Below are 19,493 nucleotides of genomic sequence, written 5' to 3' on the forward strand. Positions count from 1 at the left end.
GTAATAATTTTTTACTCAGTCTCTTGTGAATTTTATCATTATATTTAACCATAATTAGCCCAGAAACTTGGTATTTTGAAAGAATAATTTTTTATTTGTATACTGGCAAATTTTTATATAATTTAAATATAAATTTTTATTAAAACACCCCCTTTTAATATAAAATTATTTCATTAAATAATGAAATAGGTTACCACCTAAATTCGCATAGTTTCATGTACATGTTTTCAACTACATATAAATTAAGAATTAAAGTAAAGTTACTGTTAAATTTTCAGGCGGGGCTTAACGTCCAACTAACAATCAGGTGTCGTGGACGGAGGAGACGACTAGCAAACATACTTTACAGTAAATTTCTTTTATTAACCATTAAAATAAAATCCAAGGTCTAAGACCGGGAATCGAACTCACTACCTTAATGCATATTTAGCTGATCAGGTCTCGCCTCTTTTAACCGCTCGGCTACCGTGGCGCCTGATAAATTTATAGCATATTTATGTATATACGAGTATATATTTTTTCTTTTTTTTATTTATTTTTTAGATATTCAATTGGCATACTGCTACTCTAGTGCCAATATGAAATCTAAAAATATGATATAAAATAGCTACTTTACTCTCATATCAAATAAACAACCCTTATTGATTACAATGATGGTTTTGGTTTTTTTCGACCGTTGTTGATAGGTGATTTTTTGGGAATACCGAGGTGCGGTCTTAAATAAAACAACTTTTTTGCTTTATTCCAACGTTTCGGTAATTTTTACTACCTTCTTCAGGGTCTGTACAAAAGGAATATTACACTAATATAGATAAAATTGAAAAAAAATAAATAAATAAAAAAATAAATAAAAGTTGATGGATTTCTGTTTTTTTAAATCCATTTCTAATATGTTTCGTTTGTTTCTGTTGGTGTTAGTTGCAAGTATGGGAAGTGTTGTCAAAGTCAAATTCGTGTTGTAAGTCTAGATGGTGTTTGGTGAGAGCAGATAAGGTATCATTAGGTTTTTTGTTAGTTTTGCAGTCGTGTTGGTGTTGGTATAGTCTCTTGTTTAGATATTGTGATGTTTGTCCAACGTATGTGGCATCACAATTTTTGCAATTGATTTTATAAATTACATCTGAACGGAATAGTTTTGGTGTAGGGTCTTTTAGTTTTGTGAATAAGGTATGAAAGGTGTTGGAGTTCTTAGAAGCTGTCGAAATATTATGTTTTTGAATATTAACGATATTTTTTCTGAAAGGCCGTGGATAAAAGGTATGGAAATATACTTTGGTGGTATTGATTACATTGATTGAATAGTTTACGAGTTCCAATTAAACAATCATTTTTACATAACAATTAACTTGCAAATACTCGTATATTTTAATAGAAGTATATTCTATACCTTTTCTTATCTTCTAATGTGTATTCGAACAAGTTAAGAACCATTTTCTTTTTGTTTTGTGTTCAATTAAAAATCTTGAACACGACTCTTGAACATGAAATTCTTAGAGAGTGATTGCAACAGTAATTCTAAATAATTGAACAAATGCTTTTACCTGAGTCTAGGGAATGTAATTGGCGCACAATATTGTCCAAACAAGCTGTACAAACTTAGACCTTCTTTGGTGCGTATACCGGCCCATTTGAAACCAGACGGATGATGTTCAGGTGCGAAAATTTGTAAACATTGGAAGGTCATATTGTCTATTAGTACTACATTCTTTCTGCACAAATCAAAGAAAAATAATTAGCAGCCGAATTGAAAATTACAAAAAACTTGAACTATTAAAAGAAGTCTCTCGGTTTATGAATCCAATTCTATAAGCCAAAAAATGTTTTACTCTCAAAAATATATCACACAAATGTCTACACAAAATAATGGAACCCAAATTTGAAGGGTCAAATTCCCTTGGCAGCTGCTAGTAAGATATAGAAGTTTCTTGTTGCAAAGAAGGACTAGAGATTAGCTCAGTTGGCTGAGCAATGGACTTTGCATGCGGTGGTTCTGGGTTCAATCCCAGGAGTGTTGCCATTAGATTTTCTCTTCGGGTAACGGATAACGTAAATCAGTTTCTGGGCGCCAATGGCCATAGATGTTGACGCGCCTTTAGACTAGAATTTCAAAGGAGAGAGTGAGATAAGTTTTGATCCCTTATGTGTTAAAAGTGAGTTACGGTAAAGAGAGCGATGATGCCCGAAATCAAATCATATTTGTATGTATTGTGAAATAGTGATGATTCTAAGTGAGTCAAATGTATGCAGTGCGAAATTTTATTATTCCTTTAATTGTGATATGAAATTATTTTTATTTTTTTAATGATTTAAGGCGCGTCAACATCTAAGGTTATTGGCGCCCGGAGCTTTTTTCAGTGCACTGCCGGCCTCCGGTTCTCTCGTTACAGACAACACTGTCCATCACCGGACAGTAAGAAGATCCTAGGAAGAGAAAATCTAAGGGTCAGCAGCTGGATTCGAACCCGGGACCTCCGCGTGGGAATCTAATACGCTAACCGCATGGCTATTTCCGCATATGTTTCTATTTTTTTTTTTTTTTAAGTTATTTTACCTCTCTCCAATAAGTATAACACAAAACTCGCTCTCAAACTTTTTGGAGTCAAAATAAAAAATTTATTAACTAAAGAATAATAGAAAATGCGTTTTCTGAATTTATAAATTCTAAGGATTCCAAATTCCATACGGAGGGTATGGAGAAGTTACCCACACGTTGGCAGAAATCTATAGAAAGCAATGGAGACTATTTTGATTAATAAAAACAGTTATAAATCATTAATGAATATATAGGTTTCGTGACCGTAAATTGTTAAACTTAGGATTCAAGATTGGCGAGGAATCGGTCAAATAAAAAACAACAACTCGTCTTCTTGCCAACGTTTCGACAAATATATTGTCCTCTTCAGGGCCTGGATATTACAAATACACAAATACGAGGTGTGTTCAAAAAGTAACGGGAATTTTCGTTTTTTGAAAAAAATATTTATTTATTCATCTACATTAATATTGTCGCCTTCAAAGTAGTCCCCTTCGCATACAATACACTTGTGCCAGCGCTTTTTCCAATCCTCGAAACACTTCTGAAACTCGATCTTTGTGATAGCTTTCAGCTCTTTCAGCGATTCGCTTTTAATGTCATCTATGCTTGTAAAACGACGGCCTTTTAATGTTCTCTTTATGTTTGGAAATAGAAAAAAGTCACATGGAGCCATGTCTGGCGAATATGGAGGCTGGGGCATCGTTAAAGTTTTGTTTTTGGCCAAAAATTCACGAACAAGCAATGAAGTGTGAGCAGGTGCATTATCGTGGTGCAAAATCCATGAATTGTTTTGCCACAAATCCGGGCGTTTTTTTCGGATTGCTTCACGCAAACGGCGTTGAACTTGTAGGTAATACTCCTTATTGATTGTTTGACCTTGTGGCAAGAATTCATGATGCACTATGCCATTAAAATCGCATAACCTTCACATTCGACCGCACTTGTCGAGCCTTTTTCGGTCTTGGCGATCCAGAATGCCTCCACTGGGACGATTGAGCCTTAGTTTCGACATCATATCCGTAAACCCATGTTTCGTCACCTGTTATAACACGTTTCAGTAGATCCGCATCGTTGTCGACTTCATTGAGTGACTCTTGAGCAACTTCCATTCTCCGCTGTTTTTGTTCGAAATTCAACAATTTTGGAACAAATTTTGCTGCCACACGTTTCATACCCAAAACATCCGAAAAAATTTCATGGCATGAGCCAATTGATATGGCAACATCATCAGCGACTTCTCTGATTGTGATTCGGCGATCGTTCATAACCATTTCTTTCACTTTTTTCACGTTTTCATCGGTTGTTGATGTGCTTGGACGTCCAGGTCGTTCGTCATCTTCAACGTTTTCGCGGCCATCTTGGAAACGCTTATACCACTCGTAAATCCTTGTTTTACTCATAGCAGACTCACCATATGCCTTTATTAACATTTCACACACTTTATTTCATTTTTTACGCAAAATTTAATACAAATTCTTTGATCCATTTTTTTTAACAAACAAAAATCGCCAAGCTCGAAAAACACGTCTAACCTTAACGGCTGCCACTTAAGAAGTAAACAATGAATATTACTGAAAATTTTATCGTACTTCAGGGGCATGTGTACCAACATAATAAAAAAAAAAATTTTACAATCAGACTCTCCAAACCCGCGAAATTTAAAAATTCCCGTTATTTTTTGAACACACCTCGTACAAACGATTTAAAGATTCAGTAACATAGCAAATCAGTAATATAAACAGTAAAATACAATAAATTCTTTATAATTATTGAAAACTTACTTGGCTATGCAGGTTGGTTGAGTTACAGAAAACTAAGAGCCAGAACTGGAATATATACAGATATAGCGGGACTTACACGGGAATTTTGGTAATGACAATGGGACAGATACAATAGAGTAATTACAATGTTCAATTTTGACAATAAAATAGATATTGGGAAAATTTCTTTTAATACAAAAAACCGGAAAAACCAAAAAACCCTTATGGTTTAAATACCATAAGAACCAAATGATTAGCAAATTTAAAAGAACACAGCAATAATTATGTACAGAAGTTAGATATCTTTTTATTTTTTATGATAAAATTGTAGCAGTTGGCTAAATTCGACGTATCTGTTCTAAATTTTACCGTGTTGTATTGTTTCACTATGTGGCACATTTCTAGAAAATTACTGGTTTATACTGGTTATTTCCCTATCGAGTACTGTCACATTCTGGAAGTCAAAATTGTGTTTATTTTCAACGTGGTGTCTAAGAAGCGCGGTGGAATTGTCGTCTTTTTTTGGTCTTACAATCATACTGATGCTGGTACAACCTTACCTTAAGATACTTACTTGTCTGGCCTATATAACAACTGTCACAGTCCTGGCAATTTATTTTGTAATATATTTGTGGCAATATATTTTATTTATTTATATATTTGTGGCAATATATTTTATTTATTTATATATTTGTGGCAATATATTTTATTTATTTATATATTTGTGGCAATATATTTTATTTATTTATATATTTGTGGCAATATATTTTATTTATTTATATATTTGTGGCAATATATTTTATTTATTTATATATTTGTGGCAATATATTTTATTTATTTATATATTTGTGGCAATTTATTTTGTAATATATTTGTGGCAATATATTTTATTTATTTATATATTTGTGGCAATATATTTTATTTATTTATATATTTGTGGCAATATATTTTATTTATTTATATATTTGTGGCAATATATTTTATTTATTTATATATTTGTGGCAATATATTTTATTTATTTATATATTTGTGGCAATATATTTTATTTATTTATATATTTGTGGCAATATATTTGTCGAAATGTTGGCAAGAAGACGAGTTTGTTTTTTATTTGACCGATTCCTCGTCAATCTTGAATCCTAAGTTTAAATAATAAATCATTAATTTTTTTTTTTTTTAAACCATAATCCTGCATTATTTTCCGGACAATCCAATAGATCCTGCAAAGTTTAAAGATAATTATGTGAGCGTAATAATTAAAGCAGAATAATATAGCCTTAACTCACATTTCCATTGGTTTGATACCATAGATTCGTGTACCCGACGAACTAAAACTGTGAACACTCTGTCGACGGGACACCATATTTATATAATACAATAAAGCGCCCAACGAGCATACAAGGTGTTCGTCAGCCAGATTTATCACAGAAAGTATATAAGCTAAACGGGCTTCGGTCTCTCTGTTTTCGTTTCTAATCACTATGTTCATCTCCAGTACACGATCACGACAACTATCATAACCTGTAACAAAATATTGTAATAATAAATAAATAAATAAAAAGAAAGGGATTAGGTCAATGGTTAGCATACTGGATTCTCACGCGGAGATCCCGGGTTCAAAATCCAGCTGCTGGGTCCTTAATTTTTTTTTTTTATCCTAGGAGCTTCTTACAGCTCAGGTGATGGATAGTGTTTTCTGTATCAAGAGTACACTATCCTGCGTGAACTGAAACAGAAGCTTCGGGCGCCAATGATCTCAGATGTTGAAGCGCCTTAAAGTAAAAATGATAGTAAAATACATAACTCAGAATAAAAACATTACTGTTACGAGCTGGTTTTTTGTAAAAAGGTGTTTTTAAAAATAATTTTCAGCCTTGTTTTTTTAAATAGTCGAATAATTTTTTCAAATTTTCGTTATTATTTAGAGGATCATAATTATAAATTTAAAATATCTTATAAAGTAAAGTAATCTCCTATTTTTTCAGGCTGGGGCTTAACGTCCAACTACCATTTACTAGGTGTCGCGGACGGAGGCGAATAGCAAACGTACTTTACTATTTCCCATTTAACCATTAAATAAAATCCAAGGCCAAGACCGGGAATCGAACCTAGTACCACAATGCATCCCGCTCGGCTACCCGCCTAAAATATCTTATATATTTTTAATGTAAACGAAACATCAGAAGTAGGGTGTTTCAAAAAATGTTGACTTTTAAATTTTAAAGAGCGCCGGGCGGAAAATCAAAGTTCATTTAAAAACAAAAAGTTTCGTCCATATTAGAGCAAAATCGATTAATATTTAGAGGTCGCTACCATTGATCAAAAGATGTTTGTTTTGCTTTTTTATATATATATATATATGTATAAAAAAATCTTAATTAAATGTTTTGAATCTTTTAAAATTATTAACAAAACATGTAATTGAACTAAGTTTATTTAAATATAATTTACTATAAAGACAATGCAGTTGGAATCATTTTAATGGCCATTTTACTTTTAAAGTTATAAATAATCAAAGTAGCTGTATTTTTTTTTTTAAATATTAAGAAAAATATACATTTTTAAAAAATTTCGATTAATTAACATTAAAATCACTTCATTTTTTTATGTGTTTCTTACATAATTTTAAAAAACAAATAATTTTGGTTACTGAAACGACTAAATTAGGGAATATTTTGCATTTATTGTTATAATTTGAAATTAATTTACTATCAATCAATCAATTCTGATTCATAAGTGACCCTTTTTGGTTAGCTGATATCTTTTTTTCAAAATCTGTTGAAAGAAATCGAGCTGAAATACACTCAACAGCAAAAAAAAATGGACACTCAGATTTGGTCTTATAATTTTGTTAAATACGCTAATCTTTTTAATTTATGGTAAGAATTGGTTTATTTATAAGTTATTTAAAATCTGCCACAAATGACTAATTTTTATTAATTATTAACACAAAATTATAAAATAAAGAAAAAATAAGAAATTAACACATTTTTTTAAAACTTTATTCTTCATTTTTATCAGGTTTTCTGACAAGGGATGTTCTTCTAATAGCGGGTATTTCTCCCTCGTCTACGGCGAAGGGCCCTAATCCTGTCAGGCATAGAAATTAAATTTTGGACGTACTCCACCGGCAGAGCATCCCATTCTTCACGAAGAGCAATTTGGAGCTGATTTAAGTCACTAGGAGGAGGATGACGATGTCTAACACGCCTTCCTAAATTATCCCATAAATGTTCTATGGGATTCATATCGGGAGTTCGTGCAGGCCAGACCAGAACTGTGATTCCAACTTGCTCCAAGTATTCGGTAACAATTCTGGCGGTATGTGGGCGAGCATTATCCTGCATCAAAATGAATTGGTCACCAATAAATGGAGCCAACGGGATCACAGCCTCTAGGAGCATTTCCTCAATGTACCTCCGAGCAGTCAGAGCCCCCATTAACAATGAAAATCAGTTCAGTACGGGCGTGGAAATTGATTCCACCCCAAACCATAACTGATCTTTTTTCGAAAGGTCGTGACTCGCGAAGAGTACATTGAGCAAATCGCTCCCTTGATCGTCTCCACACTCTGTCTCGATCGTCTGAGTGGTATAGACCAATGCGAGACTCATCTGTGAATAAAACTGTTCCCCATTGCTCTACAGTCCAATGAAAATGCTGGTCAGCAAATAATCGCCTTTCTCTACCATGCCTTTCCAGGAGTTGGGGCCCTGTCGCGGGGCGCCTTGCTTCCAGTCCACGCTCCCTCAGTCTCCGCCGTACTGTGTCCGAGCTAACACGCGTATTTCGCGCCACTAACAGCCTGTCCCGAACCTCAGGAGCAGTTAAATGGCGGTCTCTCAATACTGAGAGCGTGATAAATCGATCGTCAACTTCAGTTGTGGCCCTTGGTCGGCCACTGCCAGCCCTCCGTTCATAACTGCCAGTCTCCCGGAAACGCCGGAGTGCATCATTAATGGCGGACTTCGCTACTCCAAGGGTTTCTGCGATAGATCGGACGCTCCGGCCTTCTCTTGCCAAGGCATCAGCTCGGGCTACGTCTACATTCGAAAGAACCATTATTCTGGACCAAAATAAAAAAAATCACGTCTATTAATGACAGAAAGGCGCGGTTAATAAATTAAAGATCTTTAAAGGTGCGAAAACCTGCTTACAGTTTAGAAGAGTTCCGTCAGGTAAAGCAGCCTCAAGACAAATAAGCCACATCTGAGTCTTATCTCATGCCCTACTAATCCTGAAGGGATCAGTTCAATGGACTAAGACCCTACATTCTCTGTAATAACCAGATTACCCACAAAAACAAACACATCACTGATAATCAGCTTTTAATATAAAAAATATTAAGTGTCCGGTTTTTTTTGCTGTTGAGTGTATGTCTCTCAACGATAGGTAACCATATTTTCGGATTCATTTAAGCACTCTTTAAAAAAAATTATATTAAAGAATGAATCTGGCACGCATGTGTGTTGTTGCAGTAGGAAAACATTGTTTAGATTACTGAATAAAAAAAGAGTTTACATTGTAATAAGAGATATTTACCAAAATAAGATGGAGGTAGTTTTCTTAGTATATTACTATTCCTTCCGAAGTGTGACTTGGTGAAATTTTCTACATGTTCAAAGAATTTATTACTAGCCCACGAACTTGTTATTATTAACCTGTACAGAACAAATAGCAAGCAATAAGAATCAAAGAGCTTTTTAACAGAACTTTTTAGTTTTCATTAAGGTAAGATTTTTTGAGCATTTTGTTATTACTGAGCTTAAGGAGGCGCCTCACAGATAGCACTGCTGTACAGCTTGCAATATACCAAGTATGGTGTTGGCTTAATTTTTAGCCGATCGCAAGCAATTTACTTTACAAACTGGTTTGAATTAAGAGTGAATTTTTGCGAGTAACTGTTCTAAATAAAGAAATGTAGGATTAAGTATTAAACTTTACTGGTGTTTCTAAGATCTAACTGGGCCTTCTTACTGCTGAACATTTCGCGTAAATATGCTGGGTATTGGATTCCTGAAATTTGAAGTGTCCAGAAAGATATTTTTTCTACATATTTTTTAATAATTTGAGCTCCTAAAAAAACAAATAATTTTTTTTTTAAAATCGGTTAAGTTTTTCAAAAGTTATGGTAATTTAAATTATGAAAGACAAATTTCAGTTTAATGTCAAAATTACCTTATTTTTTTTGAAGAAGCTGTTCGGATAGGCAAGCCAAAGCTCTGGACACCCACGCTCTGTTTGTAGCAGCACTTATGGTGGGCAAAGTCAAGATCTAGGCAGGCTAGAGTTATTCGACGTTCCAGATCTTCGACTGAAGCCACGGGATTAAGGTTACTATACACTTTATTTTTTAGATATCCCCACAAAAAAAAATAGTCCATTGGGGTTAAGTCCGGAGATCGAGATGGCCATTGAATCGGACAATGAGTTTCTATGCACTTTTCATGGTAATTCCTGTCCAGGTAACGTCGTACAACTCTAGGGTTATGTGCCGGGCAACCATCTTGTTGAAAATACATATCTAGCCGACGTTGTAGATGAACATCTTCAAGCAGAGCTGGCTAAATGTCTCTCAAAAAAAAAAAGTTAGATACCTTTCACCAGTTAAGTTCTCTCTGTAGAAGTATGGACCGATTAGTTCGATTTCCTAAAACTCCACACCAAACGTTTGTCGGAAAAAACAACCTGAACGTCGAATAACTCTAGCCTGCCTAGATCTTGACTTTGCTACCATAAGTGCTGCTACAAACAGAGCGTGGGAGTCCAGAGTTTTGGCTTGCCTATCCGTTGATGGTGCCCAGTTTGAACAGCTTTTTTTTTTTAAAAAAAAAAAAAAAAATAAGGTAATTTTGACAATAAACTGAAAGTTGTCTTTCATAATTTAAATTACCATAACTTTTGAAAAACTAAACCGATTTTAAAAAAAATATTATTTGTTTGTTTTAGGAGCATATAACTCTGGTCGCCCTGTATATTAGCTTTACAGGTCTTGCCTCTAACCGTTCGGCTACCGTGGCCACCTGGTAAAGATGAATGTAGAGCTGTAGAAAACATCTTATATTCGCCATTAAATTGTTTAACTATAGAAATGTACGACTAGTTCTTGATACAAAAGGATTTGTGGTTTTTGTAAAGTATAATAGCACGCTAATTTAGAGCTGCAATATAATTGCACTTACATTGGACGTTTTTCCATGATTAAGGCATCAACGATTGTGTATTCTTCACAATCAATATCTAATCTTTCTAGGATTTCAATCTGTTAACAAAATAAAGAGAAAATATCGATAGCTTTTTTTTTTTCATGTGAACGTGATCTCGATATAATCCTATCGATTAAACCATCTACAGAAAGAATCTCTACCTTGCTCGTAGCATAATTGAACGAAGCAGCTGCCATATTTTTCTTTTTTAAAAAAATACTGATTATGATCTGAGGACAATATTAGAAAGAATATCAGTAAACACAGTCCGTAATTTAATACAGATATTTCGTTTCTTTAGCTTCCATACTTACATGCTGATGAAGCGCTTGAGGTTCTGATGATTCGTCTGGCTGTTCTTCATTAGTTCTTAAAGAAGAATTATTATTATCAATATGATTATCTTCGACAAAAATTGGCGACTCCTCTCTTGTCGGCGATGATGCAGTAAGTGGTTGTGGTAAATGTTCGTGTCGTTCACAAGAAGCCGAACCAAAGATAGGTGGCCATACTACTCCTAAAATGCAAGGCTTTTTTGGCTTTGAATCAATTTGTAGCGTTGGCTGTGGATATTGTGATATGGTTGGCAGCCTTTTAGCCATTTTGTCCCACTCTAGGCCGAAGTTTATTTGCCCTAAAATAGTTACAAAATTTTAAATTCATTAATCTTCATTAAAATTCATTTCCTTTCAGGATTGTACACAAGTGGTTATTGTAGTTATATCTAGTAGTAGTTTTCATCTATTGATGAAATATCACAGTTACCTGTACTCCAATGTCCTAGAAAGCTTATCTCTCACAAGAACTTATTTTAAATAGAATAAAATTATTGTAAAAAGTAAAAGTAAAGTAATCGCCTATTTTTTCAGGCGGGGCTTAACGTTCAACTACCAATTAGGTGTCGTCGACGGAGGCGACTAGCAAACATACTTTACTGTAAATTTCTTTTATTAGCCATTAAATAAAATCCAAGGCCTAAGGCCGGGAATCGAACCCAGTAACCACAATACATCTTAGCTTTACAGGTCTCGCCTCTAACCGCTCGGCTACCGTGGCGCCTATCATAACTCAAACATTTCACTGTTAAACAAATCAATTGAATACAAATTTGTATAACAAGAGAAGTAATTTCAACACTTCGGGCATGATTAGACTCTAAGGGTCCAATATGTCCAAGTGTACCTAGGCCGTCATATGGCTTAGCCATCAGCGAAGCCCTATCTGAAGACAAACTCGAAGCCCAATACAAATAAAATAATTGTTACATTCCACTTTAGTTTCAGAACCAATTATTCAACCACGGACAATATTTTTACTTTAACTAACTTAATTAAATTAAAATTAGGTATTAAAAAAACAGAAAGTGTATGCATTCTTTGTGAATTTTTCTTCTGCTTTCGACTACATCGAAAGGTACATCCTATTTTACAAATTATCCACGTTAGATCTTTCGACAAAGTTACGAACCAATAAAAGTTCACTGGTTAGAAAGAAATTAAGCTCTCAGAGCTCCTCCAAATTCTCTTTGCATTTCCATGAATTTGATTACGTAGAGATAGCTGGGACTAATTTTTTTGTAGAGTTACCTTCCTAGTCTAAGACAGTTGCTACTTTACTGCATATCGCTTGTCGCATCCTCCTAGTTTGACAGATATCCTTGTAACGGCAAAAAAAAAAAAAAAAATGATATGCTGCAGCTAATTCTCTGCAAAAGGAGAAGCTATCTCTAGTGAAAGAATGGTTACAGCCGTTTGAATGTTTTCGACTGTCCAAAAATGAGTTCCCTTGAGGTGATTTTGTCAACTTCGGGAAGAGAAAAAAAGTCACAAGGACTCAAGTCAGGCGAATAAGGAGGCTGAGGAGCCACAGAAATGTTTTTACTGGCCAAAAACTCTGGTTTATTGAAACTGCTATGTGACAAGGAGCATTATCGTGATGCAACACCCAAATTGTTCTTGATGTTTGGTCTCACACGAATTGACCCTTTTTCGAAGTTTTTCAAGAACCTTTCGGTAAAAGTGTTTGATTGACCGTTTTGACCTTGAGGAAGAAACTCTTTGTGGACGATTCCGTGGTTATGGAAAAAACAAATCAGCATTCATTTGATCTTCGTCTTCGCCATCCTTGCTTTTTTGGGCCTTGGAGAATGTTGAAGTGTGCCACTCCATACTCTGGCGCTTGGTTTCTGGGTCGTACTCAAAACACCCAAGACTCGTCACCAGTACCTCACCTCAAGGGAACTCATTTTGGGACAGTCGAAAACATTCAAAATGGTTGTGACCGACCAGCTGAAGGCTATTCCAGTATCGGAGTTCGAGCACTGCTATGAGGAGAGGAAGAAACGTCTCCAGCGCTGTGTGGCTTCAGAAGGAAGTTATTTTGAAGGTGACAATATAGAATTGTAATTCTTTTTGAATTTACAGACCTCGTTTATGGTTTGAGCTGAAATTATTTTGGAAATTTGAGTGATTAATTTTCAGAGAGCGATATTTAACAGCTGTTATAGGACTTTCTTTATTCCATTTGCGCCATTTTGGGGGGAGGGAGATAATATCTTATTTTTGCACTACAAATTCTCGACCATATTTATCAAGAATCGTTTCTAATTAAATATAGGGTGTTCATTTTAAGACGGCTCAAATGCATTTCATGCTTAAACGGTTGTTCTGAGCGAAAAATGGTAGAGGAAAAATTTGTTGCCCGTCACTTCTAGTTTCAAAATATGTGACTTCATTTTAGATTGCTGCCCGCATACGCGGCTGTCGCGCGACCAAAAGTGAGGGTTTGCAGTTGACCCCCATTTTCATATACAGTTTTAAAGAGTATAAAAAGTTATGAAAGAAACCGGAAACCGCAATTCGATATCTTCTAAATTAAAGGTGCTAGGCGATTTCAAAATCTGGTATTTTTAATCATATTTCAATTTTTTTAACCTGTTATCAAAGAGAAAGAAGAGCACGCGATAGGTCATTTTTATGTATTTTTTCATCCCCTTTCTACTAAAAATATTGCCAAGGCAGTAAAGCTAGTATTTTTCTTAATATCGGGAAATAAGTCGTTTTCCGAGTGATTTTTCTAAGAAAAATCAAATGTTAAGAGCTTTAGATGTTCACAAGCATACACAAAATGGCTAAAAATTAATTTTACATCTGTTACAAACAAGAAGGTTTAATAATTATTTGGTAATTTTGGGAGAGTTGCGTTTAATCTTTAATTTTAAAGATATCGAATTGCGGTTTCCGGATTCTTTCATAACTTTTTATACTCTTTAAAACTGTGTATATGAAAATGGGGGTCAACTGCGAACCCTCACTTTTGGTCGCGCGTCAGCCACGTACGCGGGCAGGAATCTAAAATCAAGTCACATATTCTGAAACTAGAGGTGACGAGCAACAAATTTTTCCTCTACCATTTTTTGCTCAGATTAACCGTTTAAGCATGAAATGCATTTGAGCCGTCTTAAAATGAACACCCTGTATAGACAATATTTTAGTCAATGTTTAAAATGCCAGCATTGTCCCAGATCAAAATCACGTTGAACATCTAATACCATGAACTGTTGAAAACAATTAAAGAGGCGCCTGTCCAGCTAGGGAATAGGGGGCACCATTGAACAGTTTTAATTTCTCGCCAAATATTTAAAACATTTATTATTGGTAATTCAATAAATGGGTTCAAACTTCCTAAACCCATCACTTCTGGTGACCCGAACTGAGTCATTCTTGATTTTTGAACTAGATTTCAGTGGTTTAAAAGAGAAAGTAATGTAGTAGTGAGAGAAATAACTGATAGAAGGTAGATTCAGAGTAAAGTAATATCATTCCTTTCTATTTTATATTGTGTTCAAAGGTACCCCACCAGTGGGGCAGATATTAACATTTGACACAAAATGTTTAAATTAAAAAATATAGATATGTATGTAAAGTACCAACTGTTTATTGATATAGATCTGTTAAGAAGACTTGAAAGTTGTAGAAAACAAAATAAAAAGGTTCAATAATACGATTCTGGGCACTCTGTAACAGAAAATGTAAATTCTCTTCAAATGTGCCCCCCTCTCCCCTACTTATCAGCAATAAATATTATTTAATTTTGACGTGTCATAGCCATTTCCACTCTCATTACAATTCCTAATTCAATTTGTAGCAAAGATAAGTAAAATTATCAATGAACAATTGTATGAGAATCATATCAAATAATAGTTGGCCACAATTTGTTTAGCCCTCTTAGTTATTGTAGATAATGTCAGTGAAAGTAAAATCTGTCTTTAAATTTAGAGTTTGAAAAATTATGTTTAGGTTAGAACCTTGTAAATAATAAATTGTAATTTAAAAAAGTCGTGTGGGTGTCCACACCAATTTTTTTTTTTTAAAGTAGTACTGAATTTTTTCATGTTGAGTATTATTTGTTTTATTTTAATTTACTATATAACAGTTAAATTATTTAGAATTCTTTTCAGCCTTGATTTAAAATTAAGCAAAAGCTTTACTAAAAATATTTTTAATTTTTTCATTATAAAATTAATTAATATCATGAAGAGTATTACTCTGGGTCTGACATCAACTAAGTGATGTTATTGTACAAATCGATTAACTCCACTTTTAGAAATATCTTAAATTTAAGTGACAAAGTACTTGGTTCAGTCACAGCTTTTTATTAATTTGCTATAAATTTCCCAAATTCACGCCATTAAACGACAAAAAAAATTTAAACCATTGAATAATAAATAATTTATTTCAGAAGCCATTTTGATTAACTCTAATGTGAATCGTAGCAATAGTTCTATTCAAATTCAGTAGTAGGCGCTGAATGATAACGGTAAAATTATTTGAATTTGTATTATAAACGGAATTTTTTAAATAAAAAACAATGTACATTGTTCGCATTACTCCACTTTTTGTTTTAAAAAGTTAATTGAATTGTACAATGGACGGTTCATTAATCACTGTTCAAAATACTGCTAAAATTATTTTTAAATACATGGACCAAGATGGCAATTGTAATATATAAAAAGAAATAATTATTCGGATACACACCTCTCAAAAGTTAGTGTTAATAAGAAGCACTATATTTGACTAAATTGTTAATGAGAATTAGTAAAATTTCCATGAAATAAAATTTTTCACTTCGTAATAAAACGTAGAAGGGCAAAGCGTTCAACAAAGCGAGGTTTATTAGTCAGGTTAGTTTACTATTACAGCTTAGATCGACATCATTTCGTGAGATATCTGTTTTTAAAAAAATAATAATAATAATACTAGAATTAACCAACTTAATTTTTAATTTATCTTTTAGAATTTAATATAAATATAATAAAATTAATTATAAATTTAGGAAACGTCTAGCCGCACTGCTCCTTGGTAAGAATTTAGTGATGGTTGCCATGGAGACGGAAATTATGTTAACCAACATTGGTTTATTGAACTGCATTATATTATATATAGTCCATCTCTCTAAACTGTCTGCTATTGACCACAAATATTTACTTAGCAGGATTATTGCTAAAGTTGATTGATACTGGCAGTAAAATTACATCGGCACTGAAAAAGTTCAGTCAATGATTACGGTAGTTGTACATACTATGCAATGAATTAAAATAAAATTCCAAAAATCAAAATGAAACACCAAAACCCGGGACCTTCAATTGCGAAGGAATACCATTCTTTCATAGTGTTGGGACATTCTTCAGATGTCAGCTAACATTTCTTGGACATTTCAAAACAGTTTAGAATGATTAAGGTATTAAACATCTGCAGGAATGAATCATATTATCGCAGAGATTGTAGAAATTATTGCCATTTTTAAAGAGAAGGGGGTCTGCATTAATTTTTGGTGGATAAGGGGTCATTGTGTGGTATAAAAGAAAATGAAATTGTTGATAAACTTGCAAAGGAAGCCACCAATAGTGGGGAAATGGCTAACTATAAATTACCACACACCGATATCAAGTGTATAATTGCAAAAACAGCACTACAAAAATGGCAGACAGATTACAGTAATGGTAATAAAGGGAGATTCTACAAAACTAAGGCAGATCAGTCACCTAGACAACCAACAAACAATGGTTTAAGGGAACTGTCACTAATAAATTTGTTGTTACGACAATAAGCAGGCTAAGAGCGAACCACGCGGTGTGCGGATCGTATCTACACAGGATCAACAAAAGGTCCTCTCCTCTTTGCGTAGATTGCAATGAGGAGGAGGATTTCAAACATATAATAATGATATGTCCACGTTATGTGGTAGAAAGGAAACGAATGTTTGACGACATATACAGGTATTTAGATGCATCATTTCGCTACGAAGACATTATATTCTCCACCAACATTTATGTGCTTAAGTCTGTAGCAGAGCTAGCAATGAAATATGAATGTATTCAAAAGTTGCAGAATGAATGCAAGAAAATGATTAGAGAAGGATTACGTGATTTTAATTTCGGTTAAGCTATAAGGATGGCAGGAATATAGGGTACTGATCCATCCATTAGTTGTAGTTTATGTAAATAGTTGTATATAGTAGAGGGATGAATGATTGGAGCGAATGTATCTACAGGGTGTCCCAAGGTATATGGATAACGACTTTTTCTCGGAAACTAAGATAGCTAGAAAAAAACTAAAAAATACGTGTTCCCTTAGTTTTTTGTTAGGAATCCAAATTTAATTTGTAAATTTTTTTCGGTGCATTCAGAAGCGAGATACAGGCACCAACTTTATTTTTTCAAATGGGAAGGTGCGGTTTTTATTTCAGAAATAGATTCCTCTATTTTTTTAAAGAAAAATTTACTTGAACGGTTTTTTTCTGTGAGCGATATTTTACAAGTTATGAATGAAAACATGATTCTTATAAGAAATGCCAAAAAGATAATATTATAACGGTTTTTTGATAGAATAAGAAGAAAAGTACTATTTTATTATAAATTTTACTCCTCATTAATATTACAGATCATGCTCGAAATGGCCTCCACCATTACAGATGCATAGACATGCTCTTTCCTGCCAATTGCCCCTTACTGCCAAAGAAATAGATTCGGCTTTAACCGAGTTACAGGCATCTATTATTCTTCGCTTTAGCTCATCTACAGATGCCAACCCAGCTTGATTCTGATGCACCTACATTTAGAAATGCTTCTAGGTAAGCAGAAATAAGGAAAGAAAGAAAAAAGTTATGAATAATCACCTTGTTTTTCAGGTATCCCCAGAGGAAATAGTCCATAGGTGTCAAATCCGGTGAACGAGGTGGCCACTGAATCGCCCCCCGAGATGATATAACACGCCAATCAAATAGCCTGTCGAGATATCTCTTTACATGCCTGATGGTGTTATATCGACACGGGGGATATTCAGTGGCCACCTCGTTCACCGGATTTGACACCTAAGGACTATTTCCTTTGAGGATACCTGAAAAACAAGGTGATTATTCATAACTTTTTTCTTTCTTTCCTTATTTCTGCTTACCTAGAAGCATTTCTAAATCTAGGTGCATCAGAATCAAGCCGGGTTGGCATCTGTAGATGAACTAAAGCAGAGAATAATAGATGCCCGTAACTCGGTTAAAGCCGAATCTATTTCTTTGGCAGTAAGGGAAAATTGGCAGGAAAGAGCATGTCTATGCATCTCTAATGGTAGAGGCCAGTTCGAGCATGATCTATAATATTAATGAGGAGTAAAATTTATAATTAAAACTGTCCGGTAGGACAGTTGTATAAGGGTTGATCGTCAAAAAGTGCACGAAAAAGCGTAACGTTAAAAAACACCCAACTTTGACAATTTTTTTCTCTTTTTCTATAAAAGATAAAATTCCCAAATTTTCTTTAAAATATAGAGCAAACCCTCCTTTATAACTGAAATTTTTTTGCAACCACCCAGACCTAATAGATTTCGAGAAAAAAGTTGCCGAAAATGAGCAAAAACGGCATTTTCAGAAATTGTTGTTGTTCTTGTTCTTCTTCTTGTTGTTGTTGTTGTTGTTGTTGTTGTTACCTTTTTTGTAAACTACGTAGCGCCTAAACGCGTGAACCGATTTTCATGAATGAGGTGTCATTCGATTCGGAATTTTATGTAGATGTGCCTTTTGGGGGTCTCGACGCTGTACACCGAATGGGAGAGGAGTTAGCCCCCTTTATGTAAGGCCCCCTTCAAAATTATTATTACTAATTACTCTGTAAATCTTAGCCCGATTTTGATAAAATTTGGTAGGATGATGGGGTTAGGGCTCCCCTATGTAACATTAAAGCGACGATCTGCTCTTACACTAGTTAAGGGGAAGTATAGCAATCGTTTCAAATTATCGACACGTGAACTGATTTTCATGAATGAAGTGTCATTCGAATCGAAATTTTGTACAGATTTGCACTTTAAAAGTCTCGACGCTATGCCTCATATGGAGGGGAGTTTGCCCCACCCAAGTAAGGCCGTTTCTAAAACTATTATTACCAATATTTCTATAACGCTTTGTCCGATTTTGATAAAATTTAGCACGAAGAAGTGATTAAAGCTCCTCTACATGGCTGTGAAGTGCCATCATGCTCTTACACCTACTAAGAGGAAGTACTGCAATCGTTAAAATTATCAATGGGTGAACCTATTTACATTAATGAATTGTCGTTCGATTCAAAATCTTTGCCTCTTTGCCTTTTAGGGAGAAGTACTGTAATCGCCCGTTTATTTTTCTTACTCCTCTTAAAAGGAAGGTCTGAAATCGCAGTTTAAATTTGCTTTTTACGTACAAATACCTTCCTATTTTATATAAAAAGGCTTTCTCAAAAAAATTGTTGTTGAGGATGGTTTGGGGACCGCAACTATAATCATTCTTTAAAAAGATCTCTCCAGTGGTAGTTATGGTTCCTACTTAACACCTTATCAGGTTATAATGATAGAATTGCTTATTCCAAATTTAAAAAAAACAGTAAAGCAGATATGTAACTTAGCAAAATAGACAAAAATGAAAATCTATCCAAAAGGTACAAAAATCTCCTTAACAAAAACTTACAGT

General features: G+C 34.2%; 1 protein-coding gene across 13 annotated transcripts in view; it reads right to left on the reverse strand.

Annotated features, from left to right (window-relative positions):
• The window catches only part of LOC141461706 (mutS protein homolog 5-like), an 85,502-nt gene that overhangs the window by 28,636 nt on the left and 37,373 nt on the right, over positions 1-19,493 (reverse strand). For 11 of the 13 annotated variants that reach the window (XM_074142964.1, XM_074142965.1, XM_074142966.1 and 8 more), the window contains 6 exons: positions 10,817-11,136; positions 10,664-10,732; positions 10,479-10,558; positions 8,839-8,957; positions 5,583-5,817; positions 1,542-1,709 (listed from right to left, as the gene is read on the reverse strand). In XM_074142964.1, coding sequence (XP_073999065.1) covers positions 1,542-1,709; positions 5,583-5,817; positions 8,839-8,957; positions 10,479-10,558; positions 10,664-10,732; positions 10,817-11,104 — 959 coding nt within the window. In that variant the 5' untranslated portion in view covers positions 11,105-11,136. Of the gene's footprint in view, positions 1-1,541; positions 1,710-5,582; positions 5,818-8,838; positions 8,958-10,478; positions 10,559-10,663; positions 10,733-10,816; positions 11,137-15,538; positions 15,661-19,493 lie in introns of those variants that run through there. The other 2 variants (XM_074142969.1, XM_074142973.1) reach the window with 2 other exon arrangements.

This window comes from Rhodnius prolixus, unplaced genomic scaffold, assembly GCF_049639745.1.
Source record: "Rhodnius prolixus isolate KJV_2025 unplaced genomic scaffold, Rpr scaffold_12, whole genome shotgun sequence".
NCBI lineage: Eukaryota > Metazoa > Arthropoda > Insecta > Hemiptera > Reduviidae > Rhodnius > Rhodnius prolixus.